The sequence below is a fragment of the Pomacea canaliculata genome, linkage group LG3 (genome assembly GCF_003073045.1).
Source record: "Pomacea canaliculata isolate SZHN2017 linkage group LG3, ASM307304v1, whole genome shotgun sequence".
Classification (NCBI taxonomy): Eukaryota; Metazoa; Mollusca; class Gastropoda; order Architaenioglossa; family Ampullariidae; genus Pomacea; species Pomacea canaliculata.
This window is the reverse complement of record NC_037592.1, coordinates 35840550-35862150: the sequence shown is the minus strand read 5'-3', so window position 1 is coordinate 35862150 and position 21601 is coordinate 35840550. Positions and strand designations below refer to the sequence as shown.

The 21601-nt window shown below is 43.8% G+C and overlaps 1 protein-coding gene across 3 annotated transcripts in view; it reads right to left on the bottom strand.

Annotated features, from left to right (window-relative positions):
* Nucleotides 1-91: 91 nt before the first annotated feature.
* LOC112560132 (proline-rich protein 36-like) overlaps nt 92-21601 on the bottom strand; it is a 67083-nt gene continuing 45573 nt past the window's right edge. Inside the window, exons 3-4 of one of the 3 annotated variants that reach the window (XM_025231722.1) lie at nt 18107-18201; nt 92-8829 (exon numbers count right to left, since the gene is read on the bottom strand). In XM_025231722.1, coding sequence (XP_025087507.1) covers nt 6866-8041 — 1176 coding nt within the window. In that variant the 5' untranslated portion in view covers nt 8042-8829; nt 18107-18201 and the 3' untranslated portion in view covers nt 92-6865. Of the gene's footprint in view, nt 8830-17422; nt 17859-18106; nt 18202-21601 lie in introns of those variants that run through there. The other 2 variants (XM_025231724.1, XM_025231723.1) reach the window with 2 other exon arrangements.

The window sequence follows — 21601 nt, the reverse complement described above, 5'->3', positions numbered from 1 at the left end:
CGTATAGTAAGTACTTAACAATCAAATAATTTTAGCAGTATTCTAAGACACACACATTTGCTGTCTTTCAAAAACACTTTTAAGCAAAGGAAACATTAACAATACTTTTTATTTCATACAGATGACAAAAGACAGTGTATCTTGAAGGGTACAAGTCTATCACAGCATGAAAGCAGACTTGGATGATTATTTTTTCACATGATGAACAGTATGTGTATGAATTTCGACACATTCTAACCGTTTATTATGAATTTACAAAATGCATTGCTATGGCGGTCAGTAAATGCTTAAACAGTATACACGCAGTCTGTTCATAACTGTACACATATTCTGCAAGTTGCAGATGAAGGGTTAGACTTGCTATAATGATATTCCATTCGATCCACAACAGTTCAGGCCTCTGTCTTGGAAGTGGAAAATTCTGAGCACATTACAAAACATCAGTTAGGCTTTCAGCTTTGTATGTAGTGTCAGTCTAAACCACTTTCAATAGAGACTGATTTTTCTCATGACTACACGTCCGACAATCGGGCTCACATAAAAAACTTATTGACTAGGCACACAGTAAAGCACACACTGCTTTTCAGGTCTGCAAGTTTGTACAAATAATTTCAAATGATTGGCGTACACACATATCCCCAAATCTTGCTGAATATCTTTCCATCATTCTTCAATGTTCTTGAGATACATGCCTACAAACATCACCTCACATCACCCCAAAAGACAGAATGCCCATGGATATGCTCAATGTTGTCACATGGATATGCGATATGTTGTCACAGCTACAGCCTGGAGAGTTAGGACCCTGCCTCACTATTCCAGGGTATTCCTGACATAACAAGTTTGACTCTGTTCTCCTGCATGGTGATGTTTGTAGGTCTGAAAAAGTGGTACACTCTTGCAGACCTTTCAATAGCACAGTTTGTACTTGCTTTCAAAAATGTTGCGGAAGCTTCCTTGTAATGTTGCATAATGCACACATGAAAATCTTGAGCCTTTTGGCTGGTTTAAGACATTTGTAGGCTTCTGAGGTCTGAATGAAGTTGAGTGGAAGATATTTGAGGTGGAGGATTAAAAGGGACAGGGATGAGGGAAAAGAGGGGGCCTAGGATGAGAAAACGAGAAGCAAGTGTGTCAAATAACTTTCAGGAAACATAAATGTGGAGACCACAATGTTTATTCTGTGCTTCTGATGCTCTCTTAAAAGAAACAAGTAAACCTACAACTGGTTGAAATTTCAACATTCTTTTTGGCTCTAAAATAAAAAAAAAAAAAAAATGAGCACCCAGAAGTCATGATTTGATGTAGGCATTCATGGTTTTCTTCAAAGCTGTGAGAAATATCTGGGAGCATTTTTCCGGATAATGAAAACATTGCAGTAGAGGATATCTAACACACATTGAAACCCAGACTAATTTTCAGGCTTTGCCTCATCACAAAAAAAATAGAACAAAACCTGTGTTTAGTAATTAATATAGGCTGCACCTTTACTGTAAAAGACACCGGTATTGTTAATTTAATTGTAAAGTACACTGGTACTATGAATTAATATTAGCTGTACATTACACTGGTCTAATTAATATTAACTGTAAAGTACACCGGTACTGTTAATATTAAGCAGGCTTTTAATGAGTTCAGGAAATTGCCCCCTTCTAACCCCTACAATCACACCACACAAAATAAGTAAATCACAATTATGGATTCAATAATTCTGTCGCTACATGCGGTGAGTGGGTGAAGCAGATAATTACTTCCAGTTGAGTTGCATCCCCCCTCCCTTTTCAAGTTGTTTCCCTTACTTCTAGCCTATTGTTTCTGTAAGCTGTTCTACTCCAGCAAGAACAAGAATTCCAGTAAATTACTTGATTAGGTACTTACAACATTTATTCCCCCAACACTAACATGTTCTGTCTGGGTAATTTTATCTTGAACATTGAGGATGTAAGACAATTTCATCGATTTGTCTGGTTCCCCCCCTTTTTCTCCTAATCAAACTAATGGACGAAAAATAGGTGCCCCTTCCGGGACCCGAGGCAGACACATTAATGGCGCCTCCTTGGTGTAGCTTAAGGGCAGATGGTCAGTAAATGCCGTGACTCCGATTTTGAACGATTTTTTTTAAAAAAATCAATCCTCAATTTGATTGGCTGGACTGAAATTCGACCGGTCAAGCAGCGCTCATAAGTGGCACAAACGTCTCGCTAGATGAACGGGTCACACGAGGTCATCGCACTGACGACTCAAGCACATGAACGCATTCCTCACACACGTAGAACAACACACAAACACGCATCGGTGCCATGGCAGGTACAAATAGCAACATTCAAATGAAAATGACATCAACAACAACAACAAATTAATTGCCTGAGCAGCTTAAAAATTAATTGAATTAAATGCTTACTGGGTAGGTCGTCAGCTATCTCAGGAGGTTTTTGACAGGAAGGGTGCCAGACTGATGTCTTCGTCACTTGACACAAGAAACAAGGGAATATTGCACGTGTGTGTGTGTGATGGGGTGTGGGTTGAGTGGGAAGAGTTGTGCAGAACACCGAGGTGCCAGACGAGCTTTTGAGATCGGAAAGGTGGCTAATATTGGCGTTAACATGCAAAACAGGATTTTTGCTTGTTCATAAAGGTGATTTCAGGGTGGATGTAGGTTTCTCCATCTATTTAATTACAACAAATTTGTCTAAAACAAAAGGAGACGCATTTTGGAGTTTACAATCTATTTCCCAGTCTTGTTTTGACAATTGTTAGAACCTGGCAAACAATCAAATGAACAGAAATACTTTCTGTTCTTCTACAAATTGGAATTGTCAGCAGGAGAATTCCAGAAATCAGAGCAAAGCTCTAAGATATCGACATCATCCGCTTGGAAATGCAGAACAAAAGGATTTGCTTGTGCCCAAGACTTGATATTCCCTGCGGGGAGGACAAAGATAACATCAGATCAGACAGTCTGGCTAACAAGAATCCCTCGTCACATCTCAATAAGGAATTGCTGCTTTATTTGGTTGTTTGGTCGCTGGCTTTGTCTTGGGACGCACTTACTGATATGTCCATCATACCCCAGCATAGCTTTGTCGAGCCGCTTCTGTCTAGATCAATGCGAGGCTCTCGTGGTCACAGAATTAGCGAGGGTCGGGGACTCGCACCATTCTGACGTCAGGACTATGCGCGCGCACGTCTACAGAGCACATCTATAAAAAGATGAAGAGAACTGTCTAACTGCTATACTATTTATTTTAAGAATACTTCAAGACAAAAGTTGTTTGCTTTTATATGTTAACGACAAGGAACGATTCTTCCTTACAATGGTTTGGTACACTAAAAATTGCGGGCTCGATGTGAACACCAGCGTATTGGTCTGAACTAGTGTGAACACTACCGATAAAAGATGAACAGGAAGTAAGTCATTATTTTACATCAGCCTCATGCCAGCTGCAGGAAATGCAGTCGAAAAAAGCAGCGTGCATGCGGCTTGTCTGAAATTGCTGGCAATTTCAGACGATGTAAAAAGCAAATTCCTCAGAGAATAATTTAGCTGACTTTTTGTGAATGTGAATTAGTAACTCTTAACGGAGCAAAAAAAAAGACACGAGGAAGCTTGGGCAAGGAATTGGTTAACACCAGCCTTTGATTGTTACCTGACATTATTTTATGCAGAGACGCAAGTACAAGCAGCAGATGCTAGAGTCAGACAGACATACAGACATACAGACTGGGTCAACAGGAATCCTGAGAGACAGATTGTGTCGGTGAGACAATGAAAGGAAAGATTTAACCTCTCTACCCTTACGTGTTTCGTGGTTCACAGAAAAAAATATGTTTTTTCCAAAAATCTGTTTTTTTTTTAACAGTTAAAAGATGAGCAAGTTATTTTTGACGACGAAAAGAAATTATAGTTTTCAAAAATGGAAAACCGACATTGCAGTCTCAACGGCCACGTGTTGCAGACGGTTTGTCCTTGCTGCCAACCTTGCGTGTGAACTCTGTTGTTTTCTTTGGCGGTGAATCGTTCCCACGGGTCCTGTTCCTTACTTTTTTCTGCTCAATCGCGTGATTTACCAAAAGTGAAGCATGACGACTCATCTACTCTTCGTTCTTTCGATGCTCATCCCTTGTTTTCCCTATCGTTGACAATGACCTCGCGATTTTCCCACCCACCCGACAGCTGCACGGGTACATAAATTAAGAACATTCCGCAGACTAGGAATACTAGCAGACCAGTCGGGGAAGAAATGAATATAATGAAGGGAGAGAACACTGAGAGCAGGGGCAGACAACACACCTCATGACTATCATCTCTGCTTGTCTGCGCTTGGCCGTGTAGCCATCACGTGATTTTATTGCTTACGTCGACAGCAGACACGACTGCTGCCAATGTAGATGTTGTCGCATTAACGTTTTACAGAACTAACATCAGATTGTATTGCCCCCTAGGGAGATGCCTATTTCTTTTCGCTCGCCTGAGAATGATCCAGCTTGAGACATTAAAAAAGTGGAGGTGAGGGAGGAGGAGAGTTTATCGCTTTGCAAGTCTCGATGAACTCAGTTTAAAGAACGAATGTGGAAGACGACACAGATGCTTTCTATCTCTCTCTCATACACATAAACACACACACACACAAATGTTTCAGAAATTGGTGACCAGAAATAGTTTTCTTCACTCGGTGTTTACACATTCTTTACTTAGATGAAAGTCCCCGTGAGACACAATGCATGCACATACATCTTTAGTTTTTTTTAAAGCCGGAAATTAAAAAAAGAAAAGAAAAGAAGTTTTAAAGATCAGTCCATGATTAGGTGATCCATGCACCGAAAACTGTGAGCTCTTCATTCTAGAAGAATCCATTTCGTGGTGTATGGCTGTGGTTGTGGACGGTTGCGTGAGAAGTGAATCAATCAGACGGCGAGACATCAGCATCAACCTGACACGGATTTCTGCAAGACCTGCAGTCTGGTCACACTACGACCTAAAAGAAGCATTATATGATACTGCTACAACTGGCTGGCGGCTCTACAAAAGCCACATTGCCATAAAAAAATAAAGGTCTCATAACCCAAAGGCTGTAGGTGGCGCTGAACTAAGGGGCTCCCAAGATTTTGCAAAGGCTGAGAGAAACTGAGTACGAGACTTCAGCGAGAAAACGGCGTGACATGATCACATGACCAGTGTGGTCTGCCGAATCAGGTTTTGGATATCTCTTTATAGACACGAGCTCGACAGAAGAATGTCCAGCAACCAGCAATCGGAACTGAAACATGCTGCTTGAGGCCTACGGCAGAGGATGACAACACCAACACACACGCTAATCGAGGGGTCTGCACCGCCTCTTGCTCCCATTATCCACCCATAAGTTCACGGGTAGGTCGTACCTAAGATTTAAAGGTGACAGACCTTAACTTAGCAGACGCGAAGCAGAAGCACAAAATGAAATTCTCAAAGCGCCATCACAACAAAGCTGTTTGTTTGTTTTTAAATCATCAAGTTACCGATGGATTGAGGACAAACATCCGAGGGGTCAGGAAGGCAGGCTGAGAGAATGAATTCATGGAGCTGGAGAAATGTTAGGAGCTAGCATTAATCGTCGGAACACAAAGATTACATAGGCACACGCTTCTGTTTATTGCCACTATAAACGTTCGGGAAAAATAAAGAAAGATGCCATCAAAAGAAGGAGAGCAGGAGCAAGATGACTAAACCGGGAGGAGAAAACGGATGGTGTTTGCTGTCTGTACTTCTGGAAAGGGAGATAAGGTATCAGCAAGGCTGGGGGAACAGACCCGTAGCTGCTTGAGGACAAGGCTTGTTGACACAAAGGAGTGCAAGACGGGGGAAGATTTGTGTCTTTAGATGATGAGTTTCAAGTGGGGTGTCTCAACCTGATTTGAGTCACTCGCACCCTGCGCTCTGTCTTTGCAGATTGTCTTTTTTTATTTATGAGTCCGGACAAATTAACCCCACTGACTACAAGCTTGAGACTCATGTTCTCACATAAACAACTGAATTTTAATTTTGTTGTGATTCTGTCACGTGACAAAATTTAAACCCCGCAGCGAGACGGTGGGTGCTCGGGTAGTCTCCCCATAATTTTAATGATGCTTCTCCATCTTAGGAAAGAAAGATAAGTGTTAACCCTTAAGACTGTGAGATTTTTCGGCATATTCACATGTATAGTGATATCTATAGTTAACTATATTTCATACCTTAAATAGGTTGGGATCTCATATTCTTAGAGTTTTTTTTTCTTGGCAGTGTGTTTTTAAGCAAGGTTAACAAATGCTGATGATGGGGTCAACAAACCCTACATTTCTGAACTACGCCTCACACGTGGCCAAACTAAATCCTTGGCAACAGAAAAGAAATGTAGCTACGATCTTTTTCTACGGAATTGATTTGCGATGTGAACACAGTTTTTTGACATCGTTCTTTGCATCATTCCTTGAATCCATGCGCGCATCCTTTCGTGAACAGATGCTAGATGCTGACAACGGAAAAAACGAGACACGTAAGCGTGCACACACACCCCCCCACACACACACGCACGAGCTTGTCTAGGGCATTTCTTCTCAACCTCAGCCCGGCTGGAATCGTAAATTGCCAAATGAATCAAGGTGAGAGGAGGGAGGCGCTGCGATGGCGTGTGTGAATTTACAGGCCACCATGTTTGTTGGTCCCAAGACGAGGCCACATCCGGGTACACTCCACGCCTTGTACATCCCACATGAACAATGGCATGCCGAACTTGCGATCCACATCTCGATCTTCATGACAATACACGGTGCTCAGCACGTGTGAGGCTCTCCTCTCCACCCCATCCAGTGAATGCAGCTCACCATCAGCTCCCTACCCGGCTGTGCGCTATAATTTTGTTTCTAACGTGAATATGGCGTCCGGAGCCTTGGCCGCCACCGTCTGGAAACACTCGTCCGAGTTGGAGCTCCGCGGAACCACCCCTTGCGGAATGACGTCAGCTGCTAGGGGGCGAGGGTGGGGATCGGACCCCCCTGGCCACGAAATGTGCGGAGTAGAGCGAGACACGTGTGGGCAGTTCGGGGGCTGCGACAGGAGGTAGGGGTACGCGTGTGGGGTTTGCGTGGGCTCCAGCACGTGCAGCAGCGCATCTGCCGAGGAGCTGGAGCTGAACGAGTCCTGACTGTCCGCGCGCGGCTGCTGTTGCGGCGTGGTGCTGCGGCAGGCCCGCGAGCTGACGTGCTGGATGGTGACCAGCGGTGTGACAGGTAGAGGCACAGGGGATGCGGGGGCGGAGACGACGTACGTGCCAGGGAAGGCGGGGGACACTGGCACGCACAAGCTGGCAGCGGACAAAGACCGCGGCTGGTCCACAGCAGGCAGGAGGAGCCGGGGTGGCGGGTGACGCGGAGGCGATGCCGATCTCCCTCCGGCTTCTCTCGACGGCGGGGTACGTGGTCGTGGGGGTAGAGGAGGCGGAGGAAGTGAAGAGGCAGCGGATCTGCTGCTGTCCGCGTCGCGGGGTGGCTTGTCCAGCTCGTTGTTCTCCATGCTACCCGCGCCGCTCTTGTCCGTCAACACAGGCAGGCTCTTGTTCCACCCCAGGTTTGGCAACCCCAGCACGGGCAGGGCAGCGTACTGCAGAGCGGCCGAGATCAAAGGGCAGCTCTGGGGCTTCTGGGGGCCAGCCATCAGAGGGTGCACCTTCAACACTAGGCCCGTTAGGTCCTGGTAGCTGTGCATCAACAGCGGCATGTTCTGCACCCAGCGCGCCGTGGCCTGCGCAGAGTCAGAGTCGCAACACGGCGGCAAGAAGAAGGGGCTCGTGTCAGGGTCATCAGGGTCAAGGACGGTTACTTGTGGATTTGGTTTGTTGCGTGACGAGCCACTTCCGATCCTTTTGTACTTCTGTCCTTTCTTCGAGGGTCTTTTGGCAGGTTTTATTTTGGGACGAGGTTTGGGTGTGGGCTGCTTGCTGACGTTCTCGTTCGTCTGTTTAAGCTTAACGGCGGACTTGGACAGTTTCTTGGGCGGCGAGTACGATTCGATGACGATGCTGGGCATAGGACACAGCTTGCCCGTAGTTGTTGTCAGTTTTCCGGAGTTAAGGCTGGACTGCGGCGAGGCCACCTGGTCCCGGAGTCCGGCCTCTTCTGGGTCCTGACACACCTGCTGGAACTGGCCGTACTGCTGAAAAAGCTGAGGGCGAAAATGGTGGTTGGGGGTTTGGTGTTGGTCACTCAGCACCTCGCACACGCCGCTCCCTGGTCGACTGCTTGTCGCTTCCGGTGGGGCTGCTTGCTCCCGCGGACTAGTGTCAAAGCCCACTTCTTCACCTTGGTCTTGTACAGGAGGTAGACGATCAACCAGCCCAGGATGCCGCCCAGCACGGCGGCCGTGTGCAGGCCAATCTGGGGGTCGTACGAACGGTAGAACTCCTCGACAGCGCGCTGCTGCTCCTCGGTGGCCGAGGTCAAGGTGGTCAGCTCCAGGCTGTGTGGAGGCACCCGGCTGTGAAGCAATGTGCCGGTTCCATGATTACGACCCACGTGACTCTCGGCGTTGAAGTAGTTCTGGTGGCGATGGTGGTGGGTCGTCAGCACATGGACTTCGCTGAGGATTCCGCTGCCGTTGCTGTTGTTGTTGTTGTTGGCGTTTTCGTAGACAAGGTCGTTGTGGCTGTCGATGTCTTTGATGGAGTAGAGGTCACTGTGGTTGGTTGCTTGCTCAGGCCGGCCTATGGGCAAGGGTAGCTGCAGCATGGCAGGCTCGGGGGTGAATGGGGAGGCGGCAACATCCTTGGGCTGCGCGCGGCTCGGCGGCGCCTGCGCTTTGCTCATTACGTCATCGGCCTGTCACAGGAGGGACAAACACATAGATTATAACATGTATATACTATGTACAAGGAAACAGATAAATGTATGAACAGAGACTTCACACGAACACACATATATACAGGTACAACGATAAATACACACGCGTACACATAGACAAACGCGTATACACATTCCTTCAAAACAACCGTTAGATACTTACAGAAACATATATATTCATGCAGCAACATACCGATTAAAAAAAAAACACGTACACATTTCGAAGAAAAGAAGTTCTGTTTGAAGAAATCGTTTTCGTGTTTGGCTGTAAAGTGTTAATCGTCATATCAGTTCAGAAAGTTAGTTCTAGAACGATGCTGGAGTCGCAAAAAAAAAAAAACAAACAAAACAAAAAAAAAAAAAAAAAAAAAAAAAAAAAAAAAAAAAAACAAAAACACTAAAAGGCTATAACGGTAAAATATTTGCTCTTGTAAACGGCTCGACTATTTTTACATTCTTTAATGATTTCATTGCTTGACTAAATGAAGTTACAAGAATTTAGCATTATTTCCCCTTCACTCAAAGACAAACTTCCGGTCAGCCATGCTGTTAGTGCAGACGTTCATATTTTTATCTTCATTTTTCCATTTGTTTTGACATCGTTTGTAACACAAGCCTGCGTGCGCCCACGAACGGACAAGAAACGAGGGCCTTCGATCTCCAAGTTTTGTTCCACCGAGTGGTTTGTAGAACTTGTGACATTCCGCAGGCTAAATTTAGCTCGTGACAAATGGACGGAGAGCGTGAGGGATGAAGGTTGTCTTAGGCTGCTTCCGTCGTTCATGCGCCATTATCCCGCGTGTCCGAGGCAGACATTTTATGACAGTTCCAATGCGGCTCGACCGTTAGCAGCACATGACACACATGGTGATATGTAATGTATACAGAAATCCCTTCTTAGCACTAATCTCGTTGTATTACTTTGAAATTAAGAACCGCCTACAAGGCTAATTCCAGCCTTCTTACCTGACATGCACCAGCAGGTAAACAAGTCAACATTTTTCGATCCTGGTTACCTTTATTTATTTATTGTTAGTTATTTCTTGTGAGCCACGGGACTAGAGCCACGTAACGTGTCCGACATTGTGTCCACGCATTGACGGTTTACAGTTGAACAAAGCGATGTGTACAGGTAACACACCTGTATTTTCACAGCACGTAGGATGTTGTTGGCAACACCATATACACGGGTTCAGAGGCTGAGTAGCCGCCGAGATGTAAACGAGTGTCGGCGAGGGTGAGTCAAGCCTGCAAGATGTTACATCTGCTGACGTTAACCCTCTGTCTACCAAACTGTCTAACGTGCACGAGAGGCCTGGGCAACGGTATTCTCAACTGTTTATTCAGTTGCTGAAATATTTTAAGGACTTTGTCGAAGGCAAGGTGAAAACGGCCATAAATGCAGACTAATATTTTAAATAACAACTTCTTCAGATTGTAACCAACAGCGAAACAAGAAGAGGGTTGTATAAAGTATGGAACCTTGGCTGTAAATATTTAGGAGATAGGTTCTATTTACTTTCTGACTATCAATAACATTTAGAGATGAGAGAAGTCTGCAGCAGAGACGAAGGACCGCATAGGTCGAAGTCGTCTGAGTCGTCAGTTGTTTGAAAGACTGGCACCTCATGGCTTCTGCACATTTGGCCATCGTCTGCACAGCCGGAGCGAGCGGTTGTCTCGTCTCAAGCAGCTTGTTAACATTTCATGTCTCGGGTGGCGTATATCACCGGGAGGCTGAATGCTTCGCCCACAAATCACTTAAGTAAAGTCTGGAGTAAATAACCATCTAGTTTATGGTTTAACCCCCTGTAGCACGTGACGCTGTTTTGATTATTTCATCTTGGGATCGATCCCAAACAGTTTTTTTTTAAGTTTTGTTTTTTGTTGGCACATAAAGTGTCGCTTGTTTTTGAAACTGTGTTGATGATATCAATGTTTTTTGTTTTACCTCAGAGGGTTAAAAAAAGCGTTTTCTTGGTTTCATGCTCATCTTCCCTGTGATGCTTGTGGTCGTGGACGTATCGGCTATCTACAGAAAGAAAGGTCGTTGATATCCTCAACACGATTTCCACTTATCACCTCAACCCCGTCAGTGTCAGACCTGAGGAGGTCAAATGAGGGGTCAGATCTTAGCTGCAAGGTGTAGTCTGCTTCTATTTCTGACGGCGGGCCCACTGCCATGAGGCCACCCGACTGACAAAGGGCAGACGGACTGGAACTTCTGGCAGAAAGTCACGTGACTGGGCGCTGTTGTGCTCAATCCTTAATTAGCACCCGGGGCTAGACCACCGAAAAAGAAACATAACCCAGAAGGGATTGTTTACTCACCTTTAATTAGCACCTGAGGATAAACCCTTTTAGAAGTTGGCCTGACTCGAAGGCCCTGTTTACTCCTCTATAATTAACATCCGTGGGTAGAACTTTTTAAAGGTTAACCTGACTAAAAGGTCTTGTTTATTTGCAGGAGGTCGCCAGTGAGAGGTCAGTCAGGAGTTTCTGAAAAAAAAAAGTTTTGGGAAGTTTTGACAGACGATTTATCTTACAGACACCTGGATCAGGGTGTGTGAATACCGAGAGATTACGATTAATCCAGGGAAATCGGCAGATGGTTGATGTTGGTAGTTCCACTGTCCAGTCCTCTTCTCTTCATAAGCTCCTTCTTACTACTACTAAATGATTTGTTGAGCACAAACTCACGCTGGTGAGGAGCGTGCTTTTAGCTCTTGAGACAAGAACGAGACACGAACAACACACAAAGGACGGAAGGATGAACAACAATACTGATGCCTAATAAAATACAAATATAGAAAACGCAAAGAGCAATCAGGTAGCAAGAACTGAGAGCATCGTGATTCCGAGGAGGGGAGTAGCAATAAACGGAAAAGTGAGAGGAAGGGGAGGGGTTGAAAAAAGGACCAGCATTCTCCCTCCTCTTCATCAGCTTCTTCCTTTTCATCAGTTTTCCTCGCGGCCGTTTTCTCCCAAAACGTTTATCAGTTCCTAATCTTTACAACCCGCCACTGCTTCATAAATCGTTATCCTCGCCATTCTGGGACTGCTAATAGGTGTCTATTAATAGTAGGCAACGCTTGAGAAAACACAAGACACTCACGTTGCAAATGGCACGTGATCACCCTGAAATAGTTCTCCGCCACTGGAGAGCGCACTTTATTTCTCCTGTGACGAGGGTGAAACAATGCTTTTCGCACACCTCACCCTTCCTTCGCCAGAAACAAGACTGGGACATGCGCAGAACACGTCTTTGATGTAATGGTGCAAAGTGTTTACACTTAACTTTAAAAGTTATTTAACTAAATATATTTTATAAATTTTTCTGTAATTGAGAACAATTATATAAATGTTAAAATCATTTTTAAGTAGCAATAAAGTAATAATGTAAAATTTTAAAATAAACTGAGTGGCATTGTATGGTAGGCGATGGTCGTCATTATATTGTCAAAATCGAGGAGCCGATTAAGAGTTTGGAGGGTAGTTAACTTTGTGATAATGGGAATACGTAATCGCTTCCCATTCTTCCTCACCCCCACCAAACCGGAAGGGTCCTACTGGCCGGACTTCATCACGTGTATCTGCGCAATGAGGAACTTCCGGTCTGTCATAAACAGCAGTCGAGGCGGGCAGAATTGGATCTCGGTTATCCTCATTACCGCCAGGAGACGCTCGCCACCCACCCGACTCTTGCTACCACCACAATCGGAAACGAGGCTGGCGCCCTCTAGACTGGGTTCAGCCAAACCCACCCCTCTCTCCCCCTCCCCTACCAACCCTCAGATCATCGAATGCAGTCGAGTTTTTCTCTCCTCGTCCAGAGATGTGACGATGCCTCGGCTGTCTCTTTTGTTTGACCAATAAATAATCGTCGGCGAGTCGTCACAACGGTCCAGAAGTCGACTTGACTATTCGCTGAACTCCAGGTCTTCCCATGGAGTCTCCGTGCTGCCGATGAGGTCAATATTTGGGTCTCGTTCCTCGCGCCAGGCCGGCAGAGGAAACAGGTCTGGGGTTGAAGACTGTTCGCAAATACAGTTTTCTTAAATTACTCTCCAGCGTGTTTACAGCTGCTTCTGGTTATGGCGGGTACCTGTCTGTTTAACGATCTTTTGAAAGAAAGATGGGCGAAAAGAAAGAAAAAGAGAGAGAGAGGGAAAGAAAGAAAGCTACTGAGACCTTTGCTGGCCTGATCACACAGAGGGCGTCCAGAGTCGGAAACTGCAATCCGGAGCTTGAACAGGTTCATCAGGGGCGGAATGTGGTCTTTATCGAGATAGTCTCCCATGGAGTCAGACACAGGACAGGTCTAACGGTCAGTGTTTCAGGAGAAACCCTTCAGTTCGCCCGTTAGTATGAGGATGGTAGTTTTGTTTCTACTGGTATAAAGTACAGACAGAGAGAGAGAGGGAGAGGTCGAACTCTTTATTCCATTACTGCCAATATACTCGTTTCTCTACATTCTCACATACACATGCTCTCATTCACGTCCACGCATATTCATATACATATCTGAACACTTCAAAGAAAGTGTGACATTCCAATTCGTTGGATAATAACTTGATAATAGAACTAGATCATCAGCAAACGTGATGATAAACAGTTCTAACAGATCTGGACACAGCTGAACACCAAGTTTACCATCGGCAGATATTCTATCAAGCTATTTTGTTCATAATAAGTGAGAATAATGTTGGACTGGCTAGACAACCTTGTCGGAGGCCCCGAGGGCATTGAAAAAAAAAATCGGTGAGTTCGCTATTCGTCCGAATACATACTTTTAAGGATTCATACATTGACATTATTGGTTTAGTAAATAGGCAAGATGTTCCGGAATTTATTAGGGTTCTCAGCAATGTTGCGCTGAACAGAGAGAGAGAGAGTGTGTGCACGCGCGAATTTTATATTTGTGTCTGTTATCATGTTCGTTTGAAGTTTCATGCTTAAAAACAAAACAAAAAAAAACTGCCGAGTAGCAAAAGACCGAGCACTTAATTATTAATTCAATAAATTTTCTCCATAATATTCATTGCATCCCATTCCTTTAGCTTTAATTTGCTACTGCACAAACATTTTTTTTTTGGGCCGGGCAGAGCAATTTGAGAAACATCATTTCTTTAAATCTCTTTTCTCAAGATACAAACCTATAAAAATCGCTAAGCACAGAAAGGAGCTTAACCTCTTACGTCACGATTGTACATCGATACAAAGACGTTGATAAGATTAGAGCAGGAGGGAAACTGGACCAAACTATTGCTGAGCCCCACTAGTCGCCTGAAACATTTTACTGCTCACATCGTCGTTCAGATAAGACTTCAGTTCGTGACTCATCACGTGTCCGACGAGCGCCTGATCTGAAGAAAGTCTTGACCTCAGAATCCACATTTCATCAAGCTTAAAGTGAATAAAAAGCTGCCCATCGTCAACTATCACTCAATCTTTTGCATGTAGGATGTGAGAATTATAGTTCAATCTAAACAAAATTGAAATTGTGATGTCTGTCAGCCATATATAATCAATTTTCATTTCAACTTTTCTGTTTACTTTCTTAAAAATATTTGAAGTGTTTTATATGAATATCGACTTCACAATAAACCTAAAATCCAGAACAAACGTTCAGCCTAGGTGGTCTGAAATATGACATTAGTTCACTCAGCTCAGAAATATTTAAAAAGGGGATGTAGTTTGAAATAGAAGTAAAGGAATTAATATTTTAGAGGCACTTAGACTGTTCTAGAATATCTGTATAGCAAATTGACCGCCTGAGTTATGTTGCTTTAGAAAGCATGCCACCTACAACAGCTCGAGCGACCGTTGATAAAACGACAGACTGTCCAAAAGTCGTCTGACTTATTCAGGGTCGAGATGGGGTGAGGAGAGGACTCTCCTTTCCCTCCAGTTATCCCGCAATTCGATGCGGCCTCGTCTGCCCTACTGGTTGTCTCCCTGGATATTATTTCTCCTTGCTTTTGTTGCGAGATTCTTTCTGAATCGGAAACGTCCAGCGGGTCCTCAAGGAGTCAGGAGGTTGGAAGCATCACCACCAGACATTTGTAGTGCGCATGCGCAGAGAAACGCACTCCACCTCCCTCTAAGCCGTCAGCAGTTGGGTTGTGGCTGTTAGCGTCACGTCAGCAAAGACGTTGTATCACTGCAGGACGCAAGGATCACGTAGAGCTAACGGGCGCTGTGTTTGTACTACGGTTCACAAATCCCTCTCCCTGATTCACACATGTCACCGCTAATAAGCAAAGTATACAAATGCCCAAGAACTGAAAAAAAAACAACAACAAAAAAGAAATATTGATTTACACAGCAATTACGGAGGGGAGGGTGGCCTAGTTTCCCGACATCCCCAATTCGATTACCGGACGTCTTTCTCCTCCTTTTTGTCCTCAATTTAAAAAAAAAACAGTATGTTTAGAAGCCGGGGTTATGCGATCACTATGGTAAGAACAGCCGGTAGGCATCTCTAACTAGAAAAATATCTCAGCAGTGTGTTCTGTTCTTACCTGCCGTGCAAATTAAAGATGGCGTAAATTAATGGTTTTCAGTCTTTGGCTCGACCGCATTTTCCCTTCAGGTTTTCGTTCATTTTTTCCAGTAAAAATCGAGAATGAAGTGGTGCCTCTAGCAAATATTGTCGTACTCTATCTTCATCAGTTTTCAAGTACTACCCAGTGAAGAGCAATCAAACATAAGGCTAAGCAGCTCGCACGGAGTACGGGTGCACACGTCCTTGCGTGGACTTCTCGATACTTCACACCGTGCTCAAGCCGACCACGAGTTTTCAAAACAAGAATGTTATTGTCCCAGAAGGCTGTGTAAACTGTAACAGCGCATGCAAAAATGATCTGATCGTCTTAGACAAATATTTTCTTTGCCAAAAAATGTTAAAGAAAAATTTAAAAAGGAGAAATTAGTCTCTAAAACCTCGGTGTGAAAAGACTGGTGTATTTTGATTGCTGCAATAAGCAACTTGACGGAAATTACCTTCTTTTGACACAGAACAGACCTTAGTATCATCGTCTGTGTACATAAAATAAATTTAAACGACTTGATGAAAAGGGCTGTTCTCACAACTCGCACACTGGATGCTGCATGAAGCACTCCGCCTGGACTAGTAGATGGAGTTAAAAACACAATAACATAACCCTACTTTGTTTCTTCCCGTCCACAATTTTTGTGTGTGTGTGATGCGAAAGAAAATATAATATGCCCCCCCCCAAAAAAAAAAAAAAACAAAAAAAAACAAAAAAAAAAACCCCAAAGCAAATCCGTTCTATTTTCCATCGCGAATGGCGCCCTACCAATAAGGAGGGGGGACCACGCGTGCTCGTATCTAAGTCCACCGCAATTATCTGACCTTGCGGCAAAAACAAAAACAAAAAAAAAAAAGAACAAAACAAACAAACAAAAAACAACAAACCCAAAAAAAACAACAACAAAAAAAACAACAAACAAAACAACAAAGTATAATGGAGATAACTCGCTGAGGACATTTTTCTTGTTTGCTGGAGAACATCAGACTGACAGGGCGACTCCTTTTTGAAGACCGGAAATAGTGCAACTCGCTGTTTCTTTTTCTGTAAATGTTCTTGAAATACTGATCTGATGCAAGAACACTGGGTTCTTTGGACGCTGAGAACGTTAAAGCTCATCCATCTGCCTCTTAGGCATTGCTCCTACAAAGTAATTGAACTAGTTACAAGCATGATACCTCCTCTGTTGACGGGCATGGGGATTTAAACTTTATTCCATCTATCGCTTCCTGGCGGCAGGCGAAGTGGTTGAAAACATAACTGCTCTAATGTTTCTTGGTAGGCGGACTGGTCTTTTACGCAGTAACACTAATATTTTGTTTTGGCTCAACACGCAGGTTGAAAACTACTTTTATTGTCTTTTGCTGGACAACCTGGTAGAACTATATTCTTTCTTGGCAAGCTACATGACGCGCGCGTGCTTTGTAGATATATGTGTGTGTGTGTTTGTGTGTGTGTGTGACACATAATACCTGTAGTGTATTAAATGTTTAGCAGACTACCTTACTAATAACAGCAAGTGTATTGCTGACTGACGTTTTGAGGACGATACTCAAAAACACGAAAAACCTCAGCGTAAGCGGGAGATAACTTGATGAAGACTGTCGCGTGAAAAGGGCAGGTAAGCATGGACATTACCAAAAGTGTTCACACATACTAGCTGCATGATTCAGTACAGAACAGGTTTGGGGCCTTAGCTTCCTTAGATAAAAAGATGTACACAACATTCTGCTAACGGTGATGTACTATTTTCTTGAGTTTGAGCACATACGTTTTATTTGTTCAAATTCTCAAAACTGTGGTTATCTGTCTTTGAAAGAAAAATTCCTAAACAGCCTAAACGTTCACTGAAATAAACATCGAATGGAGAGTGAGGAGAGAGAGGAAGAAAGTGTAGAGAGAGAGAGGGAGAGGAAGAAAGAGAGAGAGAGACAGGTAGGTGATACAAAGGCTCATCAAAGACCTAGACAGTCAGACAAACATGGTGAAGTCTGTGACAGTAACGACTCAAACGGTACCTGGACACAGGCATGTTGGTGCCAGATGCTGGAGCTGCTAAAGAAGTTGGATGACATGCAGCGTCTGCTATTAGAGTGTCTCGCTCGTACACCGCCAGCACATCCCGCTTCATTCCGTTGCTAAATTAGCTCCCCCTGACTGACCGAGGTCTTGTTGAAGCTGCAGTAAATCCTCCCATCTGTTGCCACCCTCTGCAGGCAACGGCAGCTGGCTTGTTCAGCCTCGTCTTAACTTTGTCTTTGCTTGCGTTTTTACTCTCTGATTTAGGGCCGTAAAGATCCGGGCTACCTTCAGATTGCGTTAGATTATGTATAAAATTACCAAGGGTCTCCGACATTTCCAGTGAAAAAAAGTCCTTAGCCAGTCAATAACAGCCTATTTTGCGTCACACATTGGACTCTCCAACCCTCCATCTGCCCCAGCTCGTAACCGCTCCTATCTTCTATTAACTTCTTAACTCTCGCAAACAAATTTGTCTTCTTTCTCTCTCAGTGTGTTGGTACACGAAAGTTAACTACAACATACTCGCCACAATCTTTAGCCAGGTTTGATTACTGAGAAAACGAGAGGGCAGAGGTTAGACAAGGAGAAGAGTGAACAAGAGAACGAATGAAGGACAAAGAATGTAGGACAGACTGACAAACAGACACGTAAGCTCTGGTGATCCATTCGCATAACTTTACCTTGATTATGTGCTGACCATGGTTCGGTCAACTGGGCAAGAAATAAAGAAACTCGATCGCAGTGTTGGTGATGCATTGCTGTGCCTCAAGAAATCCTGTAAATATATAGAAAAAAAAACCAAAATGTATCACTCATTGTTAGACAACAACATTAACGCTGAGAAACAATTGAAAAATAAACATGTAGAGATGTAATTTCTGGCATATACCGGAAGAAAAAAAAAATTCAGAATAACTAAAAATCAAGATTTAATCATCTTAAGGTAATTTTAAACTATCGCTTTCACCTCGTCATCTTAGGCTAGTGACTTCAATTAAACTATTTATGTACTAAACGCACGTGCACATCCTGCATGCATCGCGGCCCATAACCCAGAGGTATTGACACCCAAGATCATTAAGAGCATGATTCATGGCCTGCATTAGAAAAATTGGTGATATTTTCTTAACATCGTGTACATCAAAGAACATTAGTGTGTATATTAATAACAGCAGGAAGGTCAAACGTTCGCTAGTCTTCTTTGAATTCTGATTAAAAGGAAGGTGAGACAGAGGAGGTGTGACCATTGGCCATGTTTAATCTCGTCTTTAAAAAAGAAAAAAGATATGAAATCCGAGGCAGTTGCTCGCTGCTAGTTACATCTGCTGCTAACTGGTTTTCGACAATACGGTTGCTCGCTGAAGACAGGAAGAGATGACACCGGGACAAACAAGTCGTTGATCTTATAGCTGAAAAATTCGTTGGCCCTGGGCTTTCTTCACAATGAGGGCAAAATAGTATTTGAGTTGGCCTCATGTCAGAACATTTTTTGCTTTGACAAACCACCACCACCATCACAGCAACAACACTGCCAACACTACACGGCGCCAAACGACTCAAAATTGACAGCAAATGTTTAAAAGAAGACAAAGGCGATAAATACGATTACGATGATGAAACGACGATAAAAGATGATGATGATGATGATGATGCAGAAAAAGAAGTAGAAGGCTACGAAGCAGAATAACAAGAAACCAGATGAATAGACGCGAATGCATTTTACGTGCGACAGTGCACATTCAACGCGGTGTCACTCCCTGTCACAGCCAGCCCAATGTTTCCTAGCCAAGTAAAAATAAAAGTGAAGCAAAATGGGATTTTGTGAAATCTTCAGCATTCCATTATATCCGCCTGTGTTCCGGTGGTCGCCGTAATTTGCAAGTCCACGCGGCCCCCACCCCGAGCCGCAAGCCTCTCGTCCTCAGACCGCAAGCATGTGGCTGACAGGCTCTAGCGACGTTCAGGGGAAGCAACTCTCACGGACACTGGCAGCATTGATCTGCCCTTGTGTGCCAGCCGCCGCCGCAGCGTCCTCACGCCATGACTAGCGCGCTACCCACTGACCTCTCCACGACGCATGCGCAAAGCCGGGGCAGATTTCATTGATGGAGAAGCTTATGTTTTTTTTTTTCTTTCTTTCTCCCTGCTGCGGCTACAGTTTCCAGGCCAGATCATTTTCGACATGACGACTCGTGCTCTCTTCGGTGGACATTATTTATTTATTTTCTTTGTCTTTTATTTGTTTGTTCTCCAAAATTGCGGTGTCTGTTTTGCCAGACGTGTTTTTCCCTTTTGTTCCCATCTGGAGTCACCTGCCTTTCGCTTTCCATAAATATTTTCCATTAGGCTATGACCCGAAGTTAATAAAATATTAAAGTGAACATCAGTCTTGTAAATACTACGCAACGAGGTTTTGTGGTTTACAGCAGAGAACGGCGGGATACTAGCAGTGAACAGCCTCCTGGAGGACTGACAGTCGAGGGTCAAAGTTCGTTTATCCATGCACGAGTGTGCATGCTGTGAATTTGATAACATCATCAGCAGTAGTACCTAAAAAAAAAAAAAAATTATCCTGCTTGAAAAAAAAACTCTATCACGGGACTTAGCACTACAGTCTGGTTCAGCTTTTTCGCATTTCGTGAACTTTAACTGTAAGGCTGTCATGGTAGGACAGGGGGATGGGAGCAGATGGATAACAAATGGCGACCAGAAAGATCACGACCTCAGTAATTCTCACGAGATTACGTGAAATGTCGTAGGTTATATCTAACAGCCAAACGCCAGTCACCTCTGCACACTAGGCTAAAATGTCGGCACACTTTTCTGTTACTAAACTTCACATTTTATTTACAGGCCTTAATTTGTTTTTGAGTGTTAAAATCTGCCCTAATGTGTCGCAATAAGGACACATGTTACAGATGTGAATACATTCACTCACATGTTACAGATGTGAAGACATTCACGCACATGTTACAAATATAAACACATTCACATACATACACACATACATAAATTAGGATCACCGTGTGTCCCTTTCAGCAAATATTTCAAGACTCTAAAGCTCATTCAGTCACGTGGTAGTGTCTGCTATTTTGGTAACAGTTTTCTGGAACACTTGCTGTGAATTGAAACACTTTTGGTCTACAGGAGTCTTGAGGCATATTTTTAAAACAGTTCCAAAGAAGCAAATTTAAAATTTAAAAATTCGCTTCTCTGCCATTTAAATGCGTTGCACAAGCATTTTAACCCCCACTGTATGCGAATAAAAGTCTGAATAACAGTTTTATTTAAACAATTTTAGCTTAACAAATCATAAAATTATGTTCTGCACAGCGTTTCTATAAAACGGCTTTTATCTAATAATCAGGAACAAAAGTGTTGAAAACGAGAAATGTGTTGTGCAACTGGTCCTGCAGTCTTCTCTCGTGGGTTGACATCAGTCGCTGTTGTAGCTGCCACAAGCAAAAGCGAGTTACCAAACTTGTTATGCAGTTACTTTTCCTTACATGACGGATGAGGCTGTCAGATGATAAAAGAATTTGAACGTGGCAAAACGGTTAAGGAGCATGCGCAGTGGCAAGTCACGTGACTTGTGGCCCACTAAGACTTTGTGCCATTTCGAATCGAACGGCAGAGATGAGGACAATCTTCTCCAGCAAAGATAACACTGGGGTCTGTCCGGTAAGCTGGGACAGGTGTGCACGCACAGGTGCAACAGTGCAATGACCGTTCAGAGAGCTGTGAGTTCACACAACACTCGATAGTTTACTTAGTCAAACATTCACAGTAGATAGTCACACACACATCAGAGATTTCACATATTTATTATAGAAACAATCCACTTCTACCTCGTCACCGTCTTGTTTCTAGCCTTCCACCAAGCAGGTATTTTGCCAGTCTTTCCAATCTTCGCAATCACGAGTTTTGTTTTCACCAACGACAGCCTAGATTGATAAGAATGTTGAAAAACCATTTTCAGAGTTCCCGCGTTGATAAAATACGCAAGAGTGAAGAGAAAGTCCTTGTGAGAGAGAGAGACAGGAGAATGAGCAGTTATCACGACCTCTGGCGTTCAAACCACACAGTAAACAAAGGGTTAAAGGTGACGAGCTTTTGGCGAGGATAACTGAAGGTAGAAAAGATGAGTTGCCGTATATGTACAACAACATCAGTTG